The sequence below is a fragment of the Hirundo rustica genome, chromosome 21 (genome assembly GCF_015227805.2).
Source record: "Hirundo rustica isolate bHirRus1 chromosome 21, bHirRus1.pri.v3, whole genome shotgun sequence".
In the NCBI taxonomy this organism is placed as follows: Eukaryota; Metazoa; Chordata; class Aves; order Passeriformes; family Hirundinidae; genus Hirundo; species Hirundo rustica.
In genome coordinates this window covers 7,868,419-7,886,134 of record NC_053470.1, presented here as the reverse complement: position 1 = coordinate 7,886,134, position 17,716 = coordinate 7,868,419, and the positions used below count along the sequence as shown (strand labels likewise).

At 39.6% G+C, this 17,716-nt stretch overlaps 1 protein-coding gene across 1 annotated transcript in view; it reads right to left on the bottom strand.

The window, feature by feature from the left end:
- Window positions 1–17,716, bottom strand: part of COL4A6 (collagen type IV alpha 6 chain) — a 97,528-nt gene that overhangs the window by 59,858 nt on the left and 19,954 nt on the right. The window contains exon 3 of the mRNA XM_040083750.2: window positions 5,398–5,481. Coding sequence (XP_039939684.1) covers window positions 5,398–5,481 — 84 coding nt within the window. The remainder of the gene's footprint in view (window positions 1–5,397; window positions 5,482–17,716) is intronic.

The following is a 17,716-nucleotide window of genomic DNA, read 5'->3' as shown; positions in this document are numbered from 1 at the left end:
CATTGCACAAGGAACCCTTTATGATGCAATGAGTTCGGTTTTATTTGTGCTGTTTCAGTATTTGGTGTGGTTCTCATTAGAGAGCTAAGCTCAGTGTATTTAGGTTGGGTCAGGAGGACATGTACAATAATTGTTTAATGCTACATTTGGCAAAGTTTGTTTTATTACTTAAAAAAAAATACAAACCTTGGCAGTTGTTAAAAAAAGCAGCTGGCACGTAAGTTGTTTGACTTAGCTATTACCTCATTTTCTTCCAAAATATTGCCAGAACTTCTTAACGACAGCAAACAGATGGTGAACATTTTTCAATGTTATAGATAATCCTCTTCCCAAACCAAATGATGGCATTTTATATGTTTAACCAGAAGGGAATTTGAACCAGAATTAGGACAACAATCCCAGGATTACTTGTACCTGTATCCATGGTTAGTGCATTTAGCACTGCTCCCACCTTGGCACTGGCAGTTTGAAGGAAATGGCAGCACCCCACAGTGTGGTTGGATTTTTACTGGGCAGCCTGCAGGGTATCGAAATGGCAGCACTGTGTCCCACAGGGCTCCTCGAGCCAGCGAGCAGGAAGCCACATGGAAACACAGGGAAGTTTGAACCAACAGCATTAAAGAATTTTGTCACCGGCAAATTTGTTTGTGCAAAGCACTTCTGCAATAAAAAAAATCATTTTGTTGAGTCGACACTTCCAAAGAAATTGTGTTCCATCAGGAAATCCCTGGCTGTTCCAAACAGAGTGGTTAACCGGCCAAAGCAGAAATCAGCAAACATTATTAAAAATACAATTTATAATTATTACAATCTCATAGCAAAGAAACGTCAACCAATCTTCAACTAATTATCACAAGAGAGACACTTTGTACACCCAGTATTAAGTTGAGGGGATTAATTCCAGACAAAAGTTAATCTAAGATCTCTTGCCAATGCGACATTAGTTTATGCTAGATAACAATTAGATTAATCATCCAAAGTTCTGACCTCAGGTTATGCTGTTCACTGCATGGATGTCGAGGATCTGTCTATCTTTTCTTGCTTGTTTGATCTGCAGTAATTCTATCAAAAAGTCTTTGATTGCCCAGTGAGAATTTACATTACATTTACTGTCATCATTTTAACTTCAGTTTTCTAATCGATCATATCATATTTTAATGGGCTTTAAAGTTCACTATATATATATAAACACATATATAAAATTTGATATGACTACATATTACTGGAAAAAATATATAATTAGCAACATCAGGTTTTCCCAATTGACAGCACTTGTAAGCTGTAAAAGGGACACAGTTTCTCCTAGCAGTTTGTGAAGCCTTGGAAACAATTTTTAGATTTTTTTTTTCCTTAATTTCATTTTTGGTGGGGGAGAATGAAAAAAAGAAATATTATCTCCAGCACATGTTGAGCAAAGTTTAAAACAAACCCTAATATTGTTATAAATTCCAAGATAAAATGAACAGGCATCAGGAGAAGGTATACATGAAACAAGGACTGGGTCTGCTATTTTATCTTCGTAAGTGTTTGAAAGTTGATGACATTATATAAAAATAAAAAAGCCAACATTATTATAAACATGCAAAATGAACTGCAAAATGAAATGGTGCAGGCTGCCAACTTTTTAGTGCTTCTTGATACTCTGAAAGTATGAAAAATGCCTCCTGTTCCCTGCTGACTTCTCTGCAGTGCATTTCTTACCAAGACAGCCATCAATACAGCTTGAAACTTTCAGCAGCATTATCCCTGCCCATTAAGTGTGGACAAACAGTGAGCAAGTCGAATGAAAAACACTCTTTTAAGCACAATAAATTCTTCTGACAGTCCCAAAAATCTTGTAGCTGTGGATCACTCACCTGCATGGAAACGGAACATATCCTTGCACTACGATAAGGACCAGTATCAGAAATTACATTCACCTCCTCATTTAACTTATAATTTAATGTGGTTGCTTTTCTTTCAGCTTTCCTCTTGTGCTTCACAATTTAATATAAAGCACTTTTCCTACCCAGCAGCTGCTGTTCCTAAAGATGACTGTATGTAAGTCTTGTATGGAAAAGTGGGTTCAGTGTAAGTTTGTGTTCAGTCTGTCCCCTGCCTCAAAAAATTGTATGTACCAGGGTTCATTTAGGTACTATCATGGCAGAATTCCCTTTAAAATTGCCTTAGTTGGATAACTGGTATCTCAGCTGGCCAGAAAAATGGGAGTAGGGACACAGAGATTTCGCAGATCCACACATTCACCTAGAGATTCCAGTAACCTCTGAGATGCTCCCTGGCATTTCCTTTGCGCAGCACTACATTAGCTTTCATATCAAAATCAGTTCTAACAATGCAGCTTAGGGGAACAGAACAATCAGATCCAAAACTCCTAGGTTTAAAATCAGTTTCCTGGGCTTCACTTGGTATTAAATTTAGTGTCACAATATCATACAACGTGTAGATACCTTCCTGTGCACTTGAGCAAAACCACAAACTCAGTTTAACCTTTTAACCTCTGAGAAAACCTCCTGACAAGGTCCCAGCTGGGGCCCTTCAGAGAAGGTAACACCTCACCATGAAGAACTGGACTTCTGCACAAATCACTGGATTGCTACTCACAAATCTTTACAAGATAAAAACTGATACGGAGGGGAGAAATGCTGCAATGGCCAGGAGCTTGACCACTGAATTACACCGAGACAGGCTTTTCATTAACTCCTCATTAGATAAAAGAACCAATTCTGAATCACTGGCTAAGATGAAGAACGCTTCCATAACAGATTTCTTCTTGTGCAGGCTTCACAGTAAATTGGATCATATCAAGACTCAGTGCACAAGGCAGCATTACGACTTTTCAAATGTAATGCCAGCACTCAGACAGCAGAACAGCAATTTTGCTCTTTTAGGAGATGTGCCTACCACTCTGCTAGGAGAGCTCCCTAAGGGGCTGCTGGACAAGCACCACGCTTCCTTCAGAAAAGAATCTCAATTATTCCACAAATTGCTGACTCACTGCATAGAGATTTGCCTTCTAACAGGGTTAGTTTTACAGGTACTGAGATTATGCTGGTTTATTGACTTTGGGGTGGGTTTTTTCGGTTGGTCGGTGGTTCTTTGTGGGTTTTGGTGGTTTTTTAATGTATCCTGCACATACAGCAGCAGTCCATAGCAAAAACAAGAATGTGGGCACCTGTAGATTACACACATATGCATCCCATTTCCAGAAATATCTCTCACTAGTCAAGTAGTCCTAGGCAGTTTTGACATTTTTATTGCCTAAATAAAATTTTTAAAGCTTGATCTGATCAGAAGTGTCCAAGGAGGACATTTAAGGACATTGTCTATACGTTTTTCATTAAGCTGTCAGCTTGTTGTCATTTTTCTTGTGCTTTTCAGCTATTCCCTTCTTTTAAAAAGAAAGCTTAGTTTTATACTGAGCCGGTTAATTATGGAAAATTGACAGCTGGAACATTTTTTTTAACAAAATATGGATTCAGGGCATTGGCAAAGTCCTGTCTCCGTTCCTGAACTTCAAGGCTTTGCAGCAGTGGAGAAGCAGCTAGGCAGGAAGCCAAGGAATTAGCCTCAGGCTGTACAGTGTCCTGCAAGAAACAAGCTGTGCTGTGGGATACATAACCACGTTTCCCAGTTCAGCCAGTCACCTCCATATCCTCAGCCATGGCAGGCCTCCAGTAGCTGCCTGCAGATGTCCAACAAGGTGTCAGCAGGGCTCAGCACACTTGATGGAAGCAGTGTTGTAAAAGGGAAAGATTACCACTTGTAGCAGACAGTTTGCTCCGTGGAAAGGTCCCAGCGGGATGGAATATGCGTTTGAAAATGCCCCATCGATACAGGTCACATAAGAAATAAGCTAAAAGCCAAATGAGTTCTCAGGTCAGCAATGAAAACAGCCTAAAATCTTTGTGACATCTTAACAAAAGAGATGCCAAGAGCTCAAACTGCAAGGTCAACAGCGTTGTGGCCACTTCAAACAATCAAGCTGGACCCTGGGAATGTAAAGAGACAGAAGAATGATGCTCATGGCTGTCTAAAGGTCAGAGCATTTACAGGATATCGTGTTCCAGAACCAAACTAGGTCTGTCCCTTACTGTATCTAATCACAAAAGGTACTGAGCAGTTCACTTCAGCTCACGATCTAAGGTGTATTGAGAACTTTGCAAGGAAGCCCTCAATACACCCTAGAATATGAGCTGAAGTGAATTGCTTCTGCTTTTCTCTTTAGACATGTTTTCCCTTTGTCACATGATGAATTGAAAGAATTTTTATGTTTCCAGAGCAAACACATCACCAGTTATCAATTACACATTCACACTCAACTCTGTCTGCAATTAGAAAAAACATCATTTTTAAAACAATCATTTTCAAAGAGCAACATTTTCCTAAATTCAGTCCAGAAAGTAAATTCAGTCCAAAAAGCAATGCCCTGCATATACACATACTGTCTCACTGAAATAGACAGGAAAAAATCAGGATTGCCAGTGTTTAAATAAGACTTAATTTCTTTTGTTTTTGCTTAGAGGATGAGTTTCCACTACGATTTCAGGAAGCACAGCTGATAAATTAAACAGCTAGAATTATTTCCCTTCTCTTTAAGCCTTTCCAATTCCTCAAGTACCTACTGTGTGCTCTTCCCTCCTTTCATCTCCAAAAGCAAAATCTGTAAGATTCATCTTCATACATGTGAAAATGCTCTAGAGCTTAAGATAAAACATTAAGTAGATGGTGTCTGGACAAAAATTAACATTGCTATTGAAGGCAGAGTGAAGTCAGTTACTGCACACCCCTAAGAGAGGAGATAAGCAGCTGCATTAAGATAAGTTATAGTCTGTTCATACAAGCAAAAGAAATTAAAGATTTGTGCAGAAATCTTGCTTAAACATTTGGTTTCTTCAAATGAAGACTTCAGAGAAAGAGACTTTATCTACATAAGCAACTTTCTCAAAGGGAATTGCCCAGATCCATTTTGAGTTATTATTTCTCCACAACCAAATACACAAATCAAAAACACTTCTACCAATAAACAGAAGCTATTACAGTAAGGCCTGGGCAAAATCTGTGCTAGAAGCCCACACTACTTTGATTTTCCTAATTTTAATTGTTGTAATCTCCTTAAAAACCATCTGACTTCTTTTGAACTAGGGCTCAGATCACATAAAGAAATAGGATTCTATTGAAGACTCATTACAAAGAGAGCCATTTGTAAATTCTGAGAACAGCTTTTGAAATCTCAGCCAGGGACATTTGAAATGCAGCTGGTCTTCATCATTTGTCGTTCCATGAGGTCATTAGATTGAGAATTACACGTATTAACACGGTGTTTGTTTATTTATCAATTTATTTCTGAAAAGATTGATAAGAGGCAAGGACAAGTTCTATTAGTCTAAACAAACTTACCCGTGCGCCCTTCTCTGGAAAACATTTGCATGCAGCACTGCAATCACGGCCCCCACATGGCCCACTGTAGGACTTCTTTCCACCCTAAAAAAAAAAAAAATAGATTAAAAAAACCTGAATTTCATAACTATTTCTTAGCTGAAGATCTTTAATTAAAACACTTGGGTTCAACACTTTTCATCTACATTGCCTTTGTTGTGTGAATTTGCTGGGGAGGAATTGGGCAAAATGCAATTACATTTTAACTTCTCCACAATTGGGTTCTTTTCGGAATCACCAAATAAACAGAAAAGGTTGGGTTAGAAATTCTTTGAGGACAAGTGAATTCACACAAGTTGGTGCTTTTCTGCAATGTGCAGAGTGCTTCCTAGGGCTCTCAAAACCATCAAACAAGACACTTTGAGATACTCAGTACACTATTAAGCTAGGATCCTAACTGGTAACTGCAACCCAGCCATCCTGCATAAACAACTATCTTTACATCAATAGGAACTACCAAGACAAATTTAATTAAGGACCCTTGCATGTTTCTAAGAACAAGAAGCTGCGTCCCTTAACCACAAGAATAAAAGCTGCTGGATGGGAGAAAATGGCATTTTTAACTAAGAACACATTTGCAAGGAAGTGTGTAGGAAACCACCATGGATTTGGAGTCAAACTGAAAATATATTCCAAATTTGCTGCACTGGCATTAGTTGTTTCAAGAATAATTACAATATTTATGTCAATCTGAAGTCCCTATATCACAAGCTTAATTCCCAGCTAATAGAGTACCTGAAAGTTAACCACAGGAATTTAGTTTAGAGAGTTTGACCTGCTTCCACACTAAACAGGTTTGAAGGACTGGGCTTCCCAAAGGCCTGCAGTGCTACTGACAATACGTAAGTCCTGGAAAAAAGGTTCCCTTTAGCAATGTAGTTTGGTCACACACTGTGAACACCCCACTCTAAGGAAACTTTCACTGTCCAGCATGCTCAGGTACAGTCCCCAGGCTTTGAAATTCTGGAAGGAACAAACATTTACGCTTCTCATATCAAGGTGATCAAATTAAATGCCAAAACAAGTTCAGACTGGAGACAAACATTTCCTTACTAAAAGCATGCACAGGAAATATTTTGAAAGCCTTCAAAATTTCCTGACTGTGAAGAACGTGAAAAATGAAAGACAATTCATGCAAGCTCCTCGACTTTTGAGCTTCTTTGAATCAGCTTCTCAAAAGGAAGTAACTAATCTGACATCACTTGATCAGTGTTCTGCTGAAGGTAAATAAAAACCTCTGTACATGCTGATGTTTACACTGTTTTGCTAAATTGAACACCTGTTGTTTTAGAATGAACAGATATTAACAAAAAACCTTAAGTCCAACCTCCCATACCTCCCTATCCAGAAAGGAGTGTTATCTCTTGCTGTAAAATAGTCATAACAACCTTCAAGCAATTCTAAGAGGCACTGAGTATAAAAAGAAATCCCATGGGAGCACTTTGCAGACTTTTTGGCAAATTAAAAGTAGGCCCCTCTTTTGTGTAAAATTGTGGTCACCGAGCACTTCTAGGTTTCCTTCTCACAGCATGAGGAGTCATTTTGCTCACTTGTGAATGGAGGCTTTTGGAAAGGAAGCAAAGCAAAGCCAGTTGGCTCCAAACCAGGTGTGCATACCCTGAGTATTTTATTTAGGGGAAGTAGCTGACATCAGACACTCCATGACTATTTAAATCACAGCCATGTGCATAATATTTGTGAACACAACCCCAAAGGCTGCATATAAGATTCTAGACAGCAGTGTTCTCTTCTGAAATGGTTGTACATTTTCCCATTCAAATATATGAATTCAAGGTCACTCAAACATTTACAGATGGTCACCTGACCATGTCAACATGAGCCTGTCATGCTTGTTCACTCATGGATTCAGGGAAGAGATTTTTTTTTTCCTACTGCTCCACATTTCGGATTGATGAATATGCTCTTGAAAAAAATTAGAGTTTAAAAAAATTAGGTTATTAGTGATAGTGGTAAGCTCCACCATCATAAGAGAAATTAATACAACCATTTTCATTTCATTACATGGAAGCAGACCAAGATCTTGAAAACAAAAACCAAAATAGCAGCACTGTTACACAAATACATACTCTGAGACTTAATATCAACTGAGTAACACACATCCTGATTTTAACTGAGTTATTTCAGGCTTACATAGGAATCACTACCATGATTTCAATGTAGAAAAACCCACTCTATTTGAGAGGTATTGATACAAGTGAGAAACGATTATTAAAAGACATTCAAAACCAAGAGTCATTGTGAGGAGAATTTTCCTCTCACGCTTCTGGTATACCTCTAACCAAGAATTTATGCACAGTTGATTCATGCAGAAGCAGTGGCATTCAAACCTTTCCATTGACTTCAGCTTGCTCTGGACTGGAGCCAAAGAGAGTAAAGAGACCTGACAGCTGTGATGCCATAAGAGGTGTCCCAAAATGTTCATTCCAGCTCCTCTACAGCGGCATACAAGGCAACAGAATAAATGTACACGACCTGGAAGGATTTGCCTGCAAATCTGAAAATTGTAGGTAGGAGTCAACCATCTAACAAAGAACTTTAGTGGGAGATCTCTGGGAAGCAGAACCCAGATGCAAAAGCTGGAGCTTAATTTTGTATCAAAACTTCTGCTCTGTTTCAAAGGATCAGCTGCGGAATACTTAAAATCTCATCTGAAGACAATGACTTCAGATAGGAAAATGAAGCCAGAGGCAAGAGCTGAGAGCATGTTTTCAAAAGGACTGCAGAAAGGTTAAAAACATCATTTTTATCATGAGGAAGCTAAAGTAGCAATGGTGGAAATGGGCAAATAAATTGGAAAATTTTAGAAAAGAATGGATTGAAAATGTTTCTGTAGCAAGAGATTATTGCTGCTGGACCTTGTCATTAATAATGGAATTTATACACAGATGGGCTGGGTATCTCCATTTTACACAAAAACTACACCTGTATCCCAAACTAATGGTTAAAGATGCAGTATTTGTCTCTTCAGATTATTAATATATTTATTAATATATATTTATATATATCTATAAATAGATTTATTTCCAAAATCAATGGCACATGTCAGCTCCAGCCAGGGTGGAATCTGCCAAGAACCCCTCTCATGAGCAACAAAAGTATTACAGCCCACAGGTATAAAGTTTACCCATCTTTTCCAGCTCACTTACAATATCTGCATCCAGGTCACTCCTTCCTTTTGGGGTGGGACAGATAATTCAGCAACTCTTTTGCTCTCACCTAAGCTTTCATCCCATTTTTTAAACAGACAATCTTCATCACACGGTACAGAAGGGCCAAAAGGCTGAAAGTCTATATAATTATAGAGTATCTAAATAAAAACATATGCAGTCATGTCCTGGAACTGTCAGAACACTACCTGTTAGAGTGCCAACATGATTAACTCTTTAACCCTTATCTCTGTAGACATTCTATTCCCTTGCACTGTGTGATCCTGAAATTAAGAGCTGGCTTGTATGTGGATGCATCCTCACTAATTTCCCTGGAGGTTTTGTCATTGACTGAAGCAAGAACAGAGGAAAGCCACTGCAAATAGCACAGTGAGACATCCCACTGTGTTTTAAGTCCTCTAGGAAAGATTTACTACTTCAGCTCTGGAAAGTAACACGCACATAGCGTGTTCTTGCTTAATTAAATCACAAAAGAAACCAGGGAGGCACTTTGTGCTCCACCCACAAAATACTTCAAAGAGTAGAATCGCAGAGAAATTGCTCTCCTTTAGGGGAAGAAGATGTCTGCTACTATGTTTGAGTTGGTCCTTGCACAATGGGTCCTTGTTGTTAACTAATTTTTGGACACCATAGTAGTAAACCTAATTAAGAAAAAAATGTGGTTTTTTTTAAAGGAAACATCTTTGGAGCTGTTCCTCTATCCCCCATGCTATTTCCAGTGCACTATTTCTATCTTCAGGGAGTGGGACTTATCAAGTCACAACATGTCCCTGGAGCATACAACTGTCTATTCCCGACTGTTAACAACTTTGCACTCTTGATTGATCATTTATCCTTTATAATAAATGTAGAATACCAGCAGGATGTCAGTACCATTTACAAACATCTTGTGCTAGCATAAATGTCAGTGATAAATCAGTTCCTCTACGTTAAAATGAAAAATAATGAATTATGCATATAGTACATCCTTAAAATTGTATGTACATTTGTGTGCACTTTCAACAAGGCAAACAAATTAAAAGCAGTAAGAGTAAAATTCAGACATGTTGTTTGTCTATAGCCCTACAACTCTGCAAAAGAAAAGTTGCATAAAAGGCCCATCCAAGCAGCAAATGCAGTCTAAATGCCCTTTGAAGTCCAAAGGCTTCCCATTTAGTCCCTAACAGAGGATAAATCAGTCGGCAATTAAGAATTTTCCAACATTATAAAAATACCAAAATCACAAAGAATAAGCAATAGGTGGAAAATCATAAAAGTAAATTATGTTAAAAAGCCAGGAGTATGCATTTGAGACACTATATCATCATGCAGGCAGGCTTACATAATTAACCATGGATTTATTAAGGTAATTCCCTTTTCTAGCTATGGCTGTAGAGAGTGAAGTGACTTTGATGAGCCCTCCTATCATACTGATGAAAATAACCATGTGTTTCTAAACACAGCTTATCTATAAACACATTTATCTTAACATTCTCTACAAACACAGCGGTGGTCCTGCAAAGCATTTTTCAAACAAACTATCTCTAGGAAGAGACAGGGAGGGCAAAAATTTTATCTACTGGAAATACTACATTTCATACATTTTTTTCATTCCACAAGGAACAAAGGTTAGGAAAAAAGAAAAAATGAGTCTTTTCAGGATAAAATAAAAGGGATGTTTTTGACATTGGAGAGGGAGGTCTGGGCACACCTTTCACGTTCTGCAGCAAGCCCCAGGAGCTGGGGTTTCAGCAGCATGTAAACCCAAAAGCCTGAAGGCTCTGGCTGCTGATGGGGAGAAAAAAAAGGCAGGCAGAGACCAGGCAGGTCTTCTACAGAAAAAAAGTTATTTCCCAGCATTCATCTACACCAAGAGATTCTTTGGGGCCTTTCAAGCTTTACCCCCAGCAGTATTCCCAATGAAAGTCGCTTTTTCAAACCCATGGGAGCAAATAAAACATCTGTCCATCAGTTGGAAGTGAACAAAAGCGAGTAACATCCCAAAATGCAGATATAAATGGTAGGGGTGAAGAGGTGCAAGAGACAGAACAGCTTCAGATCAGGCAGAGTAGAATAACAAGGGGTTGGAGGACACAAGGATGGGAATTCAAGACTTTTAGACAACAGAAATAAAACCCTTTCCAAATTCTGCCCATCCCATGTAAACAGCTACAGCCAAGTCTGCTTGCTCCCATTCTCCAGCTGAGAATGGCTGGGTTGCTTTGAGAGATGCAGAGAGACAATGGAAGTGCGCTTTTCTGCACTGCTGCTCTGTAGAGCAGTGGCACAGCCCCTGGAAGAGATTCCTGGATCTGTCTCTAAACCTTGGACATACGTGCAGAACAAACACAGCACCACAGTCCAGTTTTAGATGATCACTCAGGACTCTTGAGGGTTTGGGTTATGTGATGAATCCAAGATGCAAAATCAACCTGCAGCTTTATTGCCACAGAATAATTCCATCACACTCAGATACAGCACACGACATGCCCAACAGGAAATATTAGTAATATAAATAAATATATAATAAAAATAGTAGTATTTACTATTACAGCTCTTGGTTCAGATTGATTTTCTGGGCTGCCCTTCTCATTTCACTGAGGCTTTCAAGCACCCTGTCCTTTCATGGTAAAAGAACCCCTTCAAGCCCTTCCCTGCAGGGCACAGCTGCTTTGCTTTAGGATTGCCCTGCAGTCAGCCCAGCAAGAACACTGCACACTCACTGCAGAGCACACTGCACACTCACTGCACAGCTGAACCATGTGTAAATCAGACAGCAACTCGAGAAACCAAAAAAGGCTGTGTTCTAAAGGTTGGAGAAGACCCTGGCTTCTCGTGATAACTTCTCTCCCTAGTGACACTGATAAAGGAGAAGCGAGAAAATATAAACTGAGTTAAACAACTATAAAATGGCAAAGGAAATTCAAGTAGTTCCACTGTGTAGTCACGTATTTAATTTGCTGTTAGGCCTATTTAATTTCAAGTAACACTTCTGAGCAGAGCGGATGTCTATTCATCAACCGTGGATCTTGCAAACTTTTGCCAAGACAAAATGTACAATCTCCATTACGGATAATCTTACCTGTCTGGAGTAGGAAAAGACAAAAAGCCTCTATAACATTTATCTAGATTAAACAGATCAGAGGAGGTATAGCTTGATGCAGTATTTTGACAGGATAAGAGCATGTTTGCTGAGAAAAGGTACTGATTAAATCTGAGACAAAGTGTGCTGCAAACATTTCTCCCAGGAAACCAAAAAAGGACAAAGCATAGAACTGGCAGAATAAATGGGTAATTTTATTTACAAATATCCTATTTTATTTTTTAACTGTGTTTCTAGGCTACTAAGCAGAGTATGAACTTTAGAATGATATATGAGAAAACATAGAACTAAATGTCTCAGTACTGGATAAGGGAAGGAAAAACTGAGACAAAAGGAAACTATTCTTAGCAACAGCTAAAAAACCTGAAATATGTCTTTGGAGACATCATTATCACAACTCCTCAAGCTGAAAATAATGCAAACATTAATTTAATCTTTTAATTTCCTTTTTTTTTCCTCTCTGTTAGTAAAACATTTTTAGACTTTTTGTTTCAAATATTATTTTATATGGCCTTTGTTTTCAGACTGTTTTACAGATAGGAAAAGGCATATAATTAGCATAAGCAACATCAACTTTCAGATGTCCAGTTTGCCACACAACCTGACATGAAATTTCAGGAAATATTTTTTTCAGTCTTTATTAAACCATGCAAAGGAAAATCTGTCATCAGAAAGACTAAAACGAACTACAAAATTAGATTGTGGAGTCTGATGCAATTTAGAACAGAAATGCCTACTTAATATAATCTTCAGAACTCTTTTATGCCAAAGGCATAGATCTTTATCAATAGGTGTGTGTGCCCTTGCAAGCATCTGTTTGAAATGGTGACTTGTTAAAAGTTTTAACCCTTTAATCCCCTTCTCCCACTGTCCAACCTAAAGCCATACTGACCAGACTTCTCATTTGGGAGATGACAAAAAGCAACTCAGGAAGTAAAAGTAGCTAAAATTAAGCCTTAACCAATTAATATAATAAAATGGACAAGGCTAAACAGTTATTTAATTCTGGAAGTCCAAGCAGGTACATTTACAGAAGTTAGTTTGTAAAATAATAAAGTCATCCTGTAAGAGTACATCCATTCTGCTTAAGGCATTACCTTGTTCTGTCCTCCCTGAAACCCACCAGAGATAATAATGGACAGGTGTCACCTAAACAGAGAAACGGATAGAACGGAGATAAAAATCACAACATTTCACTGAAATCAACATCTTATGACCTGCTTGTATAAATCCTCCCAAGCAGTCCCTCAGGACTGACTCCACTGAAGTTCAAATTGCTCAGACATGGAGAGCTCAGAGGGTAAAGTTTTTCATTTAAGAACCAGCTGCCATCATATTCAAAGTTTTATTAAAGGGGAAAAAAAAAAAAAAAAAAAAGAATTACTGCTCAGAATGGACACATTTGAAACCACACCATCAAATAACTTATTTGAAGCTTTCAAAACATCCTAAATTTTGCTATGGGTTCATTTATTTCTTAGCTGTCAGGCGTAGTGTGATAAGGGATGACCTACACTACATATTCAGCACCTACCCAGGAGATTAAAAACTGCTGTGCATGCAATGTAGAGAACACACTACTAGAAATTTCTTAGTAATTTAATATCCAACCTTGAACATTATCACTCAGAACAGCAAACCCAACAATTCATGAAACGAAGATTAGTGCTAAAATTTACGGTCTCATTGAGCAACATGCTAGCTATGCACAGCTGTCCCTCCTGAGAAAAAAACACCCACGCTATTTCAAACAACTTTTTTCAAGGACTTTGCCAACTTAAGCAGTTTCTTTTTATTTTTTTGGCCACATGCATGGCAAATATAAGTAAAAAGTCTACGGGAAGAACAAATAATTCTTCTCTATACCGGGTATTAATTTCTCCTACGTGTTTTTGTACAGCCTGTCTTATTGTATTTTCACTTGTTTAATTTAGTTCAAATTGTACTGTATTAAGAAAAGACTACTCCATTTTTTCCTTAATTGGTAAACTGGATTCTAACTTTTACACAGGCTCCTGTTGAAAAATACCATGGTTTGTGACACAAAACAACAGATGTTCTTAAAATAACAGACTCAGATATTTCCAAGTGCTATCACTCACAAGGAAATGCCAGGCAGAGAAAGGAACTGTTCTTATTGGCACTGGGCCCACCAGGGACCTGCCCTACAAAATGCTGAGCACCCTGAGCCTCAATGAGATGAGAGCACACTCAGCAAATCACGGACTCTCAGAATCAACAGAAAATATGTGTAACACTGATGAAAAATCACTATTCTACCTAGTGCCAAATGCACCTGCCTCGTTCACCCTGACAGGCCAAGCCCTGAGCTGGAACTGCACAGCACAGCCAGATTTGAGCAGACTCATTTGCAATGATGCTACACCTCCTTGCCCAGCAGAATGGTTTAACAGGCTTGTGCTGGAGTCTTGTCTTCAAATCCTGCCACCCCATCCCTGCACCCAGACAAAGTACCTGTGAACCCCTGGCTCAAAGCTGGCTATGCCAGCCCAGCCTGTCCTAAGCCAGAACCTCCCAGCCTAAGTCAGGGTCGTATTTGCCAGTCCTGGTTCTCTGATCTACTCTGCATTGCTGAGGCCACATGGACAGTGCCACATCCAGTCCTGGGCTCCACGGATCAAGACAGACAAGGAACTCTTGGAGAAGGTCCAATGGAGGGCTGTGAAGAGGATGATGAGGAACTGCAGCATGTCTAATGGAAGGGAAGGCTGAGGAAGGAGCTGGGCCTGTTCAGGCTGGAAACAAGACAATAAATGTGCTGAGGGTGGGTGTTAGGAGGATGGGACCTGGCTCTTGTCAGTGGTGCCCAGAGCAGGACAAGGGACAGTGGCACAAACTGAAACACAAATCCCACTCCCTGAATAGGAGGGAAAACTTCTTCAGTGTGAGGGTGACGAGCACTGGAACAGTGCCCAGAGAGGTTTGGAGTCTCCTTCTCTGGAGGTGTGCAAACCCCAGCTGGACACCGTGACTGTGTGCAGCCAGCTCTGGGTGAACCTGCTGCAGCAGGGGGCTGGATTAGGGCAGCTCCTGAGGGCCCTTCCAGCCCCAACCACCCCGTGACTCTGTAATCATCTTGTACCATCTCACAGTTGAACTCCTGTCTGAACTACAATTGGATGATTGGAAATCATCCAGTCTTCCTTTGAATATCTAAGCGTGAAACTTCCACAACAGGACTAGATGCAAAGTGGCTTAATTTTATGAAAATGTTTATAACTTCCTGTACAGAAAGTAAACAGAATTGGTCCATTTCATCAAATTCCTCAAATTCAGTGATTCCTCACTGAATCAAAATTTTTGGGAGAAAAACTATTCCATCTGAATTGTTAAATGCAGTTGTATTATTAGACAGCAGGCTGATAGGTATTGAGAAAAATAGTAAATGCATGCATAGGTTTTACTGACCAAATTAGAATCATCTAGCTTTTAATTGTGTGGACCATGGACTACCATGAAAGTACCTCTTCCTTTTTCATCTAAGCAACTCCATACTAGTTACTGCTGTCAATTTTAAATTCTAAGTTTTACCAGACCTTTACTTGATTTACTCATATTTAAGCTTTCCAGCACATAAATCCAACACCAACCTTCCTGTGTTACATGTAATAGAAACTAGGAGTTAACAGCATTTCATGTTAGCTGCCCTCCCTCTTTCCACCAAGGCCTGACCCAGAACTTTATTTTTACACCTTTGATTTCTTCATCTGGCTAATCAAGCAGGTTCTTCGCTGGCCTTTAGTCCAACCAAGTCACTCACAAATCACCTGTGTTAATTTGCTGAAAAAGCTGTGGAGATCAGCAGCAAATATAATTCAGGAAGAAAGACAAGCTGGTTCCATGGAAACATGAAAGTCAATGAGCCCACCTTGAATCCTGGGAACAATGAGCCCTTTCAGGACAGGGAGCAGAGGGGAGGGACCGTGTCTTATTGAGATGTTGGGTCCTTTCAGATTGTTTGCCAGTGAGATTTTTTTCTTAAGGAGAAAAGGCACACTGTAAATTTGCCTTGCACGAGTTCATTTGATTTTGGAGCCTGTTACCAAGACTGTTGAATTCCCCTGGACCAAGCCTGCCCCAAAAAGCAGCAGCACAGATCACAATGAGAGCTGACCTCCTCGCAGCCCTGTTGCTTTGTTCAGGGATACACAGTTGCAACAAGACACACTGAAGAATTCTGTGAAAAAAAAAAAGGAATGGCCTACAGGATAACATTATATCCTAAAGAAGAAAATTTGGGGAGAGTTTTAGAAAAAACCAGCAAATTTAGCACAAAGAAAGAAAACCTATCCATCTGAACTGACAAAAAATTTACAGACCTGCACTGGATTTCCCAAAGTCACCTCTGCCCTAGCATCAGAACAGGCTTAGTGATACTCACATGCATTGTAATTTAGGGGAATATTTCAAGACTCTCATTGCATGGCCCTTGAAGGGTTAAACTAGGGAGCAACACAGAGTTTAGATCTGGGCAAGGGATTACTTAAATTTTAATGTTTCATGTTCCCCAGAATTTCTGAAAATGCAGGAGCGGAAGGAATTTATACATTGAACTGCCCAGTAAGACTGAGTTATTTAGGTGACTTTAGGTTAAATAATTTGCTTTTTACAAGATGACTTTACTCATCAGCTCTCAACAGACGTGACTCCCAGAGCTGCAAGATTACAACAGCCACGTACCTACAGATGGGCCTGGCCAGTACCTTGGGGGCTATAATTACAGACCACATCTACCCCCTCTACGTGCTGAGCAGACCAGGTGTGTTCTGCCAATGAACACACTTCAGTTAAACTCCCCAGCCCCCTTTCTTCCCTAGATGCTTTTTTACTTCAGCTTTGGAAGGCTTGGGAGACAGTAAATGCAGAGGTATTCCAGTGATTGGAAAGCTGGTATCATCTGAAAAAGAAACCCAAAAAAACCCCACAAACTAAATGTACCTTTAACTATTTTTTACACCTTTTTCCAACCAAACGACATCAATATGAACTGCTACAATTCTTCCTTCCTCCATCTGAAATTTAAGTAACAAAGGTCAGTGAAAAGTTTTTGAAAGGATGTAACAGGTTTTAGAAGATCAGTTAGAACAGTGTTTAAACAGCTATGAAACTTTCCCTGAAGAAAATGGCACATACACTCAGGCTTGTCTCAGCTTGATGCACCTAGAAATGGGTGCTGCATTACTCCTTAAACACACGGGGACAAAGGACAAAACACATCTGCTGCGACAACATTTAGAGTATTTTCACTGACACGATCCTAGCTGACTTAGTTCCTTCACTCTGCTCAGTCAATAGAAGTTTGAGTATGTTTTTGGTACCTGAATGGGCCAGTTAGAGTTTTACTCATACAATCATCCTTAGTCTCACATTAGTTCCTCTGGACTGCAGGCTGATGCCCCAAATCTCACTTCCACTCCCACAGATTTCTCTCTCTGTCTCCTCTCTCCCCATTCCCACCTCTTCAGAGGCAGCAAAGTGTGGGTCTGTGGTAACAGAGGGCCAGAAGAGCAGCAGAGAGCACTTTTCTGTCAGAACAATAAACTGATCCGCCTCACCACCTAATCAATTGATGCAGCAAAAGGGAGGCATGAAACCACAACCAGGACATAGGGCAGCTCACACTTAGACCAGATTAAGTGCAATGTAAGACTGCACTTCATAGAAGATAGGGGATACAAGGTCTGAATTTAAGTATTCAATTGTATTTACTTCTCTCACTTTGATGGGCTCAGGTCCTCACGGGATTAGTCCTTTGCTGGGTGCATCGGCATGAGGGGCAAAGAATCTGACCTCACTAAAGATTTGCAAGTATTTGTGAATCCTGCATTCAGAGAGGTCAATGGAAACTTCTGACAGGCTCCAACAGAGTCGAGACTGAGCTCATTACCAAAATGTCCTTCTCAAGCAGATTCAAATGCCATTTTATCTGGTGACAGTATTGGCTGTGTCTCGAGGGAGTATTTTAGGTTGTGCCCAACCTAAGTTGATA